This window comes from Mustela nivalis (assembly GCF_964662115.1).
Source record: "Mustela nivalis genome assembly, chromosome: 2".
In the NCBI taxonomy this organism is placed as follows: Eukaryota; Metazoa; Chordata; class Mammalia; order Carnivora; family Mustelidae; genus Mustela; species Mustela nivalis.
In genome coordinates, this window is record NC_139021.1 from 37,750,946 (window position 1) to 37,763,877 (window position 12,932).

The window sequence follows — 12,932 nt, forward strand, 5'->3', positions numbered from 1 at the left end:
CGCCAAGATCAATTGCTAATAAGTGATAGCATCAGACTCAACATGTAATCTTCTGATAATAAATCCCATGTTTTCCCCCAATACACTGCACTGCCATATGGTAAAGTAAGCCTTCAAACATGAAGGGAATTTTGCCCATCTTCTTTTGGGCAGATGTGCTGCCAAAATCTTTGAACAATGGGAAAATATTATGTTAACTAAAATTATAACTGCAGAAGAGAGTCAAAGCAGAGCTGGCCTGTCATGTTTGCTCTGAACATGACTGACTTCTCCGGGCACAATCTAGACTCATTATTAATGCAGAACATTCCCCAGTGGCTTCGGGTCGTTCCTCACATAGTGTTGAGTGAAAATACAATTGAGTGATCCACAATACAGACAGCTGGCTGGCTGTGGAGGTGAGCATTTTTTCCCTCACCATGAATTTATATTAAGAATACTCCATTTTCCAACATAATGAAACAGCTCTAACTCTTTCAGGCCAGCCTTGTCAAGCCATAATGCAGACAGATACCCTCCCCCCAGCCCCCAACCCAGGACACTCTTTCTTTCTGGAGCTTCCCCCATGGCCTGTCCTGGCTCCGTCTCAGACCGTCATGGAGAAGAGTGGCTAAGTCTTGCCACACAGACCCTGAGCCATGGTGGTCTGCACCTGCACTGGCCAGATGCATTAGGAGCCTGCCGAGCCCAAAGCCACTGTCTACGTCACCCTTGGCTATGTACAATCACAGCAGTTCCCAGCCCAGAGTTTCTGAGTTCTCCTGAGAGCTCGTTCACATTAGCAGCTGTTTGAAATTTTATTGAGTGCATGCTTTTTTTTTTTAAGATTTTTATATTTATTTATTTGAGAGAGAGAGAGAGAGAAAGAGCAAGCACAAGCAGGGGGAGGGGCAGAGGGAGAGAAAGAGAAGCAGGCTACCTACTCAGAGGGGAGTCCAACGTGGAGCTTGATCCCAGGATCCCAGGATCATGACCTGACCCAAAGGCAGCTGCTTAACCAACTGGGCCACCCAGGCGCCCCAACTGGGTGCATGCTTTGAAAGCCCAGGTGGAGTTTGGGTTTTTAATCTTTTCCTTCCTTATCCCCTTAGAGCATCTAATCAGTTGACAGTAGAGCTGTGGTGAGCTCTCCACCTCATGTGAACATTAGAATCACCGGCAGAGATATTTTAAAAGGCAGAACAGGCAAATGGTTCAAAATTCAAACACATTAAAGGGATATGTCCCCTAAGGAGGGGTATCTGGCATCATCTACCAAAGTTACACAATGGACCTTTGACCCAGGAACCTCAATTCAGGAATTCTCTCCTACAAGTACCTGGCACCACAGGAAGGGATATACTTTCAAGCTATTCATGGCAGCATTGTTTGTAATAATGACAAGTGGGAAACAACCCAAGTTTCCGGCAACAAGGAATTAAGCAGCTGTAAAAAGAATGAGAATGTTCTCTCTGTAAAGATCTGAAATCTTCAAAAAGTACCATTGAAGGAAAAAAAAAAAAAAGGCAGAGGATGGGGTATATAGAGTACAACATTTTTTGTGTGGGTAAGAAAAGGAGTGGGTATGTAAAAGCATATACTTGTATCTGCTTTTACTCACGTAAAGAAACATGAAGGATAAATAATAAACTAATGAAAATGGTGTATTAGTTATCTGTTGCTGTGTAACAAGTTACCCCAAAACCTAGTAGCTTAAAACAACATTCATTATCTCACACAGTTTCTAGGGGTCTGGAATCCAGGAGAGGCTCAGCTGGGGAGTTCTCTCTCGGGGTCTCTCATGAATCTGGGGTCACGCTGTCACCAGGGACTGTGGTGATCTCAAGGCTCTACTGGAGCTAAAGGATGTGCTTCTGAGCTCACTCACGTCATTTTGTTGTTGTTTTGGTTTGGGGGTTGTTTTTTTTTTAGATTTTATTTATTTATTTATTTGAAAGAGAGATCACAAGTAGGCAGAGAGGCAGGTAGAGAGGGGTGGGGAAGCAGGCTCCCTGTCGAGCAGGGAGCCCAATGCGGGGCTCAATCCCAGGACCCTGAGATCATGACCTGAGCCGAAGGCAGAAGCTTAACCCACTGAGCCACCCCGGCGCCCCTCACTCACATCTTTATTGGCCGACATCACTCAGTTTCTCACTGGAAGGAGGCTTCAGTTCCTCAGCATGTGGGCTTCTCCACAGGGCAACTTATAACATGGCTTCCCCGAGAGCCAATGATCCAAGAAATGATTGAGAGGGCTCCAGATGGCAGCCACAGTGTCTCTTATAACTTAATTTGAGAAGTGACAAGCCATGGTTCTTTCCATATGCTATCGGTCACACAGACCAACAGTGAAGGAGGGGTCCATACAAGTGTATGACTACCATGAGATGAGGATCACTGGTGGCCATCTTGGAGGCTGGCTACCACCACTTACTGATAGGAAAGGAGGTAGGGAATAGGATGGGAGGGCAAGAGGGGGAGCAAAGCTTCTTCTTCTTGTTTTTTTTTTTTTTTTTAAAGATTTTATTTATTTGTTTCTTAGAGTGAGCACAGGCAGACAGAGTGGCAGGCAGAGGCAAAGGGCAAGGAGACGGCTGAGCAAGGAGACCCATGTGGGACTTGATCCCACGATGCTGGGATCATGACCTGAGCTGAAGGCAGCCACTTAACCAACTGAGCCACCCAGGCATCCCAGGAGCAAAGCTTCTTAATGTACATTTTTTCATATTGTTTTGAGTCTTAAGCCCTGTAAACCCCTTACTTATTCCTTTTTTTTTTTTTAAGAGAGCTAGAGAGAATGTGCACATGGTGCAGGGGGGCAGGAGGCGGGGCAAGGAAGAGGCAATCTCGTGACCCTGAGATCATGACCTGAGCTCAAATGAAGAGTCAGATGATTAACCGACTGAGCCACTCTGGCGCCCCAACCCCTTACCTACGTCAAAAATAGGCCAAAATTTAAATAAAAATTCTTATGGGGAGCAAAGGATTTACAATGAAAAGTTTGCCTCTCTCTCACCTTTGACCTTCTACATCATCACTTTTAAAGCCAGCACCATCATTTAACCAGTGTTTTATTCAGGCAGGCATTTAGGCGGTGCCTAGTCTCCTACTATTATAAACATTATTGTAATGGATATTCTTGCGTATATGGTTTCGCCTACAACATGAAGACCTATCTGAAAGATAAATATCCAGAAGCAAAAATGTCCAATTAAAAGGTATGAACATTTAAAAGCTGATAAACATTTCCAAGTTGTCCTCTAACGAGGTTACACCAGTATAAGATAGTCCTGGCTTCTAGGGGTCTAGGGTGCTTCCTGGGCATCTGGCTGTCTTGAAAGCCTCACAGGTGATTCCAATAAACTACCCGAGGAGAGATGCGGTTGCTGGACCCAGACCTTGTGTCCAGACACCTTCTCAAGCATCTAGATTACTCTGCGCCTCCACCATCAAGAACCAGACACCGCTGTCTTTTTCTTGGGCTGCTGCATCTCCTGACTGGTTTCCACACACTCTTTTACCCCCTCCAATCCATTCCCTCCCCTTGTCCTAAGACCTCTTTTCAAAATGCACATCTTCTCACATCACTTCCGTCCTCTGCCTGAGATCCTCAGAGTCTTTGGAAAAGACAGAATCCCTGAAGCGTCCTCTGGGCCACCCTCCCCCAGCTCTGAGCACCATTGTTCAATGCGTACCTCCGTACCAAGCCGAGGGCCCAGTCACCACCATGGTCGGCACAGCCACTCCTCTGCCTCTCCTTCCTCAGTATCCCTGCCCCCCCCATCTTCTGAGGTCTTCCTGGACCTCCCCACACGGGGCCTCAAAGCAGCAGGCATCCGCCCCTCTGATACCACTGCTGTCACTGAACAAACCTGCTGGTTTGGGTCTTCACCTGTGCTCTCCCTGGGCTGTGCTCGCATGGGCTCTGATCAAGAGACCACACGCTCACTCCACCTGCCCTTTCCTCCTGCATCTCCCATTGCCCAGTGCAATGCCTGGTGCACCACAGGCCCTGTAAACACCTGGTGAGTAAAAGGAAACATTTCCTCAGTTTCCCACTCTGAAATTTAAGGGTAACCAGACCGTCCACCCAGGGGTTTTGTGCAGATGTTTTATTTTATTTTATTTTATTTTAAGATTTTATTTATTCATCTGAGAGAGACAGAGAGAGAGCATGAGTAGGAGAGGGGCAGAGGGAGAGGGGGAAGCAGACTCCCACTGAGCAGGGAGCCCAGTGCAGGGCTCCATCCCAGGACCCAGAACACAACCTGAGGCAAAGGCAGATGCCTAACCATCTGAGCCACCCAGGCACCCTTTATTTTTCTTATTTTATTAAAGGCTTTATTTAGGGGGGGGTGCACCTGGGTGGCTCAGTCAGTTAAACATCTGACTTGGCCTCAGCTTAGGTCTTGATCTCAGAGTCACGAACTCAAGCCCTGCATTGGATGTGGAGCCTACTTTAAAAAAAAATTATTTTTAAGTAATCTCTATACCCAACCTGAGACTTCAACTCATCACCCCAAGATCAAGAGTCACATGCTTTGCTGACTGAGCCAGCCTGGTGCCCCTAAGATTTTATTTTATCATTTAATTAAACATTTTACTTTTAAGTAATCTCTATACCCAACGTGGGGCTTGAACTCATGACCCCAAGATTAAGAGTTGCATGGGCAAGGGCACCTGGGTGGCTCAGTTGGTTGAGCCCCTGACTTCGGCTCAGGTCATGATTTCAGGGCCCTGGGATCAAGCCCCCTGTCAGGCTCCCTGCTCAGCAGGGAGTCTGCTTGTCCCTCTGCCCCCACCACTCCCAGCTTAGGCTTGCTCTCTTTCTCTCTCAAATAAGTAAATAAAATCTCACCAAAAAAAGAGAGTTGCATGTGCAGATTTTTTTTTTTTAAGATTTATTTATTTATTTGACACAGAGAGAGAGACAGTGAGCAGGGGAACACAAGCAGGGGGAGCAAGAGAGGGAGAAGCAGGCTTCCCGCCGAGCAGGGAGCCCGATGCGGGGCTCGATCCCAGGACCCTGGGACCATGGCCTTAATGACTGAGCCCCTCAGGCGCCCTATGCAGATGTTTTAAATGAGAGCCCTGTGGAGGCTGGATGCTGGGGGGTCCTCACTCTCTCCCCGACACCAGCCTTTCAGAGCGCACACTTCACATCTGCTCAGCAAAATGTCCAGTTTCTATCAATCCCATCGAGGATGCTCTGGGTCACTCATAAGTTAAAGAACCACATGTGGTAAGTTAGAAAACGCCCAAAGTGCACTCCAGTCAACTTCCTGACCACAGGTTCTAGCTGCTTCCTCTTCAACCAAGAGGGAAACCAACTTGGAGTCAGCTTCCTCCCAGAGCCAGATGGTCCCCTATGGGAAAGTACTTCAGTGTTTCCAGAACAGGCAGAGGGAGCCACCATTCCTGAGTCATCATCATGGGGCACCTTCAGCCCAGGGAGAACCGTCGGTACCCCAGCAAGGAGTACATCCATTCAGCAAGTGTTTCTGGAGCACTTTGCTGAGCACCTCACAGGCCTTGTCTTGGGGCTGGAAGGGCCTGGGAGATTAACTGGTCCAACCCTTTATTTTAGAGCTGAGGAAACGGATGGCCAGAGAGGAGAAGTGACTTTCCCAAGGTCTCTGAGTCTGCCGAGGTGAACTGTGTCAGCTGTGCTGGGGACAAAGCTGGGATTAGACCACAAATCTACCACCTTCGTGTTTTCTGGTCCAACAGCACATCGGAGCTCAGCAGAGTCTCCTCAGGCTGGAAGATTGTCAGAGAACAGAATCAAATCATTTCCTCAAAGGAGGCTGGGCCTCCAAACAGTATCATGTAACTCTAGAGGCTGGAGGTGGTCTGTCCCCCTGCTCCTCAGGTCCCGTTCTCCCCCCGCTGCCTTCGAGCACTCGGTACTCAACACTCAGCACACTCATTCTCTGGGCTTCTGCATGCTGTTTCCTGTGCCTGGGAAGCTCTTCCTCTTCTATCTTAGGCTGTTCTGGCTCCTATATCAAAACACCATAGACTGGGTGGCTTGTAAAGAGCAGAAATTTATAGCCTCCGGTTCTGGAGGCTGGCATCTGAGATCAGAGTGCCGGCATGGTTGGGTGAGGACCCTCTTCCAGGCTGGAGACCTCTCCCTGTACCCTCACATGGTGGAAGGGATTGGGGGAGGTATGGGGGTGGTTCTGTGGGATCTCCCCTATTAGGCCACTAATCCCATTCATGAGAGCCCCATGTTCATGACCTGATCACCCCCAAAACCCCACCTTCTGATACCATCACCTGTGGGAGTTAGGATGTCAACATATGAATTTGGGAAGAGAGCAACACTCAGTCCATCATACCCTCCATCTCTGGCTAGCTCACTCCTTCAATCTCCAGATGTCAGATCGGCCATCTCCTTCTCAGGAAACTTTCTCTAGACTAGCTGAGGGTTCCTCGGCCCCACGGCCCTGGGGTGCCTCTTCTTCTCACATCACATGAAAGGTTTTTAATTTCCTTCTTCCCTGAGAAACTTTAAACGCTTGTCAGGGCAGAAACAGAACCGGTATCCACCCCAGGAAGGCAGGCTCAGTGCCCGGCACAATGTGCCCAGCACGCTGCAAGTTCAGGGTCAATATCTGTGGAGAATGAGAGCAAACAGATGGAGAGCTTAAGGAGGTGTCCAGACTCAAATCCAGAGTCTAGACTCCTAGGACAAACTACTGAGAAGCATCACTTAAATAAAACAGATGAGGAGGTATGAAAATCTCAGGAGGCAGGAAAAACACATTTCCCTCCAGGAGAAGAATGCGCTTCCTTTCATCCTTAAGGAGGCAGGCCCACACCTTCTATTCAGCTCCCGTCTTGAAGGGGATCTACAATCTGTGATCAGGATAATTACAGGTTTCAGGACAAAGCGGGGGTGTTCAGGACCCACATCCCACGAGCCTGCGCGCTGATGGAGACAGCAGCGCTTCCATCCAGATTCCTCATCCGGTGAGTCACGGACGTCTGTGGCATGGCTACGGCAAGGTCATGTGTTCCGTGGTCTCGCACCTCTGTGGTGCTCACAGACGGCAATCCTGTGTCTGCGGCTCCACGTGGGAGGTTGTGAAAACCAGCCCAGCCCCGGAGGGAGAAAGCCACCGTGGCCTGCCAGGCGGGTTAATGAGGCCCTGGAGATAGAATTACACCATTTTGGGGCGTTTCTTATAATAAAACTAGGAGCAGCTAATCATTCTCTAACTCTGTAATGGCTTTTGCTCAGACAACCCCCAAAATGGCTCAGCTGAGTCGTCCCCTTAGAGGGCACCTCACTCTGGGCACCAGGTCCCGAATCAGGGGACCCAGGTTCTGGTCCTGACTGTGCCGCTGACCCTTGGGCCCAGCTTGGAGGCACCAGTTCCCTTCCTGGGCTTGTTTCCCACCAAAGAAACGTTAGACCTCGAAGCTTCCTTCTCCTGTCATGTGAATACACTGAGGGTGAAGGTGGTCTTCTCCCCTCACTGCATGCTAAGGACTGAATTGTGTCCCCTTCCCCGCTACCAAATTCATACTTTGCAATCCTACCCTCCAGTGTGGGGGTTTTGGGAAATGAGATCTTTGGGAGGTAAGGAGGTAATGAGTTGCAGATGAGGTGGGGACCCTATGATGGGATTAGGGTCCTTAGAGCTTGTTCTTGTCCCACCCCCACCCACCCGCCCTCCAACTACCACCATGAGAAGATGGAGCAAGAAGGCAGCCATCTGCAAGGCGAGAAGAGGGTTCGCATCAGAACATGACCATGCCGGCACCTTGATTTGGGACTTCCAGCTTCCCAGAGGCTCCCGGTAGCGGCTGGACAAGGATTCCCAGTGCTCTGTGGCTTGTGGCCCAGATCTCCGTCAGCACCCTGCCCTTGCCAGAGTCTGACAGCAGCCTTTGGGGCTCATGAGTCTGACTTCTCCCAGGGTGGCCTATCTCTACGGCCCCTCGGATGGAAGCGGGCCCAGCCCTAGGAGGTAGGTCTCTAAGGCAAGGTGCTACCTCAGCCACTGCCTCGCTGCAGGGCAGTCTAACGGTGGGAGGAAAGCTAGGGTTTAAAGCAGTTTACAAGTTCCCCAAACATTTCAAATTTGTCTCTCCCTGTGCCACTTGGCAACCCTGACGGAGAGGCAGAAATCATCATTCCAAGTTGACAGTTGAGCAATCTGATCCAGAAAGGGTCAAGTCTTTTGGCCAGGGTGGAAGCAGCAATATTTAAACCCAGTCTCTGGGCTCTCAGTTCAGTGTTCTTTTGACTCTGTCACATTATTTCTCAGATCTGGGCAAAGGGTAGCATGGGGTGAGAGGGCAGAGGAGACGCGCCCAGTGGGGGCTGGCAGCGGGAAGTTCTCTGTGGGGAATGTCGGCTACGAGCGGGGTCTCCACCAGCAAGGCTGGGAAGGGAAGGTGGCGCTAAATGGAGAAAAAACAGCCTGGACGTACAGTGGTCCCTCAGAGAATAATGGGACTTACCCTCTTAAGGAACTGGAGCAATCGGGGAAGACCTGGGGTGGGGCTCGAGAGGTGGAGGAAGGGATTCTCTGACATTGCCAAGTTGAGAAATGCAACTGGAACTTTCTTTGGGGGACAGTGGGGAGCCACTGAAGGCTGCTGCACAGGGAGCAGGGCCTATGCCCGGTGCCACAGGAGAAAAAGACAGGTGGTCTCTGACCATTCACTCTCTCACTCGATGAACTTGGTTGAGCATCTCCTGTGGGCCAGGCCGGGGAACTCTGACTCAGAACAAGACTCAGCGTCACCCCAGGAGCTGGCCCCCTAGTGGACAGTGGGTCCTGCGCACATCCAGCCTGCGGAGTCTTTCCTGATGCTGGGACGCCCTTGCAAAAGTCTACCTCAGGGAAGTCACCAGGAGCTAGAGGGGAGGAGGCCTCTCTGCTGCAGCTTCTGTAAGACACTACCTCATTCCCCTCCCCACCATAGCCCCCAGTCTGCGCATCAACCCCACAATGCAAGTCTCTTGGGGAGAACCTACAATCACAGTTTGGGAGCCAAGGATATGAAGAAGGGAGGACAGGCTTCATCCCAGGGGCCAGAGAGCCCAGGGTGCCTGCAGGTGGACGGGGTAACAATGCCCATGTAGTCTGAGGGCCCTGGGAATGTGGGTCTGCCCTCTATGCTTCAGAGAACTTCTGGAAAGTGAGTGAAGTGTTCTTCAGGCCACCCGCTATCAAGGCTCTAAGAGGAGGCCGCCTGTCTGAAGGGTGAAGGACACCCTCACACACTGAGCCGGGCCTGGCTGGCCCGTGGCGGGACCCCCCCCTTCCCCAGCACAGCAGATTGTTCCAAAAAGTTGGGAGTCATGTCGTCAGGCTTTTTGTCAACTGGCACAGAGCTGGGAAACTTAGCCCCCAGTTAACGATGGCCACACTGGAAACAAAGGCTATTATTATAGGACGGGGTGGCTGAATCATCCCGGGTCAGACAGACAGCCTTCAATTAGGGGAAGAGTTCGATGCTGGTGGGTAAAATTCACTTCTTTATGAATGGGAACCACCATTCTCAGAGGATAATTCTGACCTATCTGATCATCTCAGAAGCCTTCAGAGTCACAACCACATATAAATAGATACACATCAAAATTCACTTCTGATTGCACTGCACTTAAATGGCCAAATGTGCAACATTTAAGTGTCAGAGGCCTCACTCCTATGGACCTGGGTGAGGAGGGACGGGGCGTGCGACTATAAGGGGCGGTGTTCGCTGGGAAGGGCTGTGAGAATTTCTTAGGCACCCTCCAGCCAGCTGATAGTGGGCTCTTGATAATCACAGTAAGGTGTGGGGCGGGGAGGGGGGCAGAAGTCGGGAGGGGGTATAGACAAAGGAAGGACATGAATAATCCAAGATGGGGGCGCCTGGGTGGCTCAGCGGGTTAAGCCTCTCCCTTCAGCTCAGGTCATGATCCCAGGGTCCTGGGATTGAGCCCCACATCAGGCTCTCTGCTCGGCTGGGAGCCTGTTTCCTCCTCTCTCTCTGCCTGCCTCTCTGCCTACTTGTGATCTCTGTCTGTCAAATAAATAAATAAAATATTTAAAAAAAAACCCAAAATGATGGAAAATTAAAGCAAAGCAATAAAAAAAAAAAAACCATGCCTCTGGCTCTGGCATGCAGCCCCATGTAGACGCAGTTCCCCGCGCCCACCCTCCTTCTGTGCCCCAATGCCCTCCCCGTGCCAGTGGCAGTAGCCGCAGGATGGGATGACCCATCCGCAAGAATCTGTCGCTAACTCGGAAAACGTTATCTCGCCGTCTGCAGGGAGGGGCGCACCGCAGCTCAGCCGCCCATGTGAAAGGCCACTATGGTACCCGGAGTTGGGAAAGTTAGTCCTGTCACCAGAGAGACCAGCAGGCTAGGGGGAAGGACATCTGTAGCCCTTTCCCTCCATTTCTGACGCCATCTGTCAAAATAACTATTTTTTCTGTCTTTACCTTAGTCCACTGGGAGTACAGGGCAGAACAGACAACATTCTCCAGTGAGGAGAGAGGGAGATCTAAAGGCCAATTTTTTTTTTTTTTAAATTAATGGAACAGTGGGGCGCCTGGGTGGCTCAGTCATTAAGCATCTGCCTTTGGCTCAAGTCATGATCCCATGGTTCTGGGACCGAGCCCCACATTGGGCTCCCTGCTCCGCGGAAAGCCTGATTCTCCCTCTCCACCCCACCCCCCGGCTTATATTCCCTCTCACTGTCTCTCTTTGTCTCTGTCAAAGAAATAAATTAAAAATCTGTTTTAGATAATTAATTAATTAATTAATGGACCAGGAAGTGGGGCTAGCTGCAAGGATATATGTGCTCAGGAATCATCACTGCCAACCTCTCCATCTGCTGACAGATTATGTGGTTGGGGGAAGGATGTTTTCTCAGGAACCTCCCTCTCTCCCAAGACTGACTTCTATGGAGGCCCACAGACCAGGGCTGGGACCCACTCCTTTAACAGAGGGAGCCTTAGACTCCTGACTCAACCTGAGCTGCGGTTTCCCCACAAGGGGGACTCCACAGTGGGGAGAAGCACTAGGGCTCAAATCACTGAACGAGGCCTTTAATGCCCACTCGCACAGGCCCAGCGAAACCCTGCCTGGCTCCGCGCTCCACCCACAGCCAGCCCGTGCCAAGTCCCGCTTGTCACCAGACCCAGAGCACTCACTGGCACAGGTCTTCCCGTCCCCTCGGAGCACGTGTCCCTCAGGACACTGACAAGCAAAGGACCGGTCCGTGTTGACGCAGGCGTATTCACAACCGTGGTCACTCAGCAAGCAATAATCGGCCCCTACAAAGCCAGACAGCCAGGTGAGGTGGGCAGGAAGGCTCTGGGCTCCTGAGGATGGCCATCAAGGGACCCCCATCTTGTCTGTCCCCCCCCACTCACCCCACAAAGTCATGCAGTCTGCTCCCCCACCCCTCAAGGGCATGCAGCCTCCGGACATCCGCCACCATCAGTCCCCAGAGCACAGAAAAGGCCAGAGGATCAGGAGGGCCCTGAACCACCCTCCTCTGAGGCGGCCATGTTTTTCACTCCCATTGCAAAGCTTTTCCACCAAAGAGAAGCATAGGGGGAGACTTACTGGAGCAGGTCTTGAGGTCCTCGTTGATGAGGAAGCCTTCTGAGCACTGGCAGACGTAGGACTCCTCCGTGTTCAGACACAGTTGCTCACAGCCGTGCTCCTGCTGTGCACAGTGATCCACTCCTGCGTTTGTCACACAGGAAAACACAAAATAACCCGACAATAAGGCTCACCAGCCACGGACATTAAAAACCCCGACTGCTGTGTGGGGGTGGAGGGGTGGGGTCCTAGGAGCTATTGACTTCGTTGGCATCACAAAGAGCGCTGCTGGAAGATTCCATTCCACCTGGTGCAAGGGGCCTCTAGAAATTCAGCCTAGTTTGTTCATTCTCGCAGTGAAGTGTCTACACCTCCCGTGTTGGGGTTAGTGACAGCAGCACTTTGTGCCAGGGCCTTGGCGCCCTCATCTACAGTCCCCAGGGCCACAGGCAGGTGGGAATCCCATCTCAGAGAGGAAAGCAAGGCTCAGGGAGGCTCAGCTGCCTGCCCAAAGCCACAGAGCTTAGGAATGAAGGTGGTGGCATCACACAAGCTGGGCTCAAATCCCACTGGTACCACTTCCTGGCCAGGCAATGCTGGGCGGTCCCTGGGCCTCTGGGCCATGGCTTCCCCACCTGAGAAGTGGGGATGACGACAGCTGCTTTCTTAGAGGAATGTGGTGAGGAGAGGACCTGACAGAGGTATGGCCCTCAGACTAGAGCTGACACACAGTAATCGCTGAGGGAAAGCTTACTAAGTATTGCTGGGAAAGAATTAATGGTAAAGTTTCATTTTTCTCTGAAAATGACACAGAAAGAGTGTTTTCATCCCCCCTACCCAGGACACCCAGATGCAGAAAACCACCCAGAGCCACAGGCTGCCTGTGTGGCCAATCCTGGCACCCGAGCCCAGCACAGCTGGCCCCGCTGGGCAGTGAGCAGTGAAGGACAGTGAACACAGACCTGTGGTGAGCGGCTCCCACAGACAGCCCCACAGGCTGCCTCCCAGATTTCCTTGATGGCGAAAATGCATACCCAGGGACTGGAGACACATTGAAGGCCTTGTGCCGGGCCTCTGGCTCCGCAGAAGGGCCCAGGGTGGTGCCTTCTAGAACATTGCACTATTGGATGCACCTACTGCAAACTCTTGCAGGATCTCAGGGGCCAGAAGCCTGGATTCACATCTTGGTTCCACCGTGAACCAGTCATGGGACACTGGGAAAGTTACTTAATCCTTTGGTGCCATAGTTTTCTTGTCTTTGAATAGGGATAAGGCTGTAGATGTCTCCTATGGCTACAGTGAGGATAGAGTGAGTGGGTGCCTGGAAAGGGCTCACCACAGCCTCAAGGAGTATGCACCTCACCAGTATGCTTGCTGTCATTAGGGCTGGG

The 12,932-nt window shown here is 51.2% G+C and overlaps 1 protein-coding gene across 5 annotated transcripts in view; it reads right to left on the minus strand.

Annotated features, from left to right (window-relative positions):
• MATN2 (matrilin 2) overlaps window positions 1-12,932 on the minus strand; it is a 135,753-nt gene that overhangs the window by 16,621 nt on the left and 106,200 nt on the right. For all 5 annotated transcript variants that reach the window (XR_014309447.1, XR_014309448.1, XR_014309449.1 and 2 more), the window contains 2 exons: window positions 11,563-11,685; window positions 11,145-11,267 (listed from right to left, as the gene is read on the minus strand). Coding sequence is in view for 2 of the 5 variants with exons in the window: in XM_082722798.1 (XP_082578924.1) it covers window positions 11,145-11,267; window positions 11,563-11,685 (246 nt within the window). In the remaining 3 variants the exon portion in view is untranslated. The remainder of the gene's footprint in view (window positions 1-11,144; window positions 11,268-11,562; window positions 11,686-12,932) is intronic.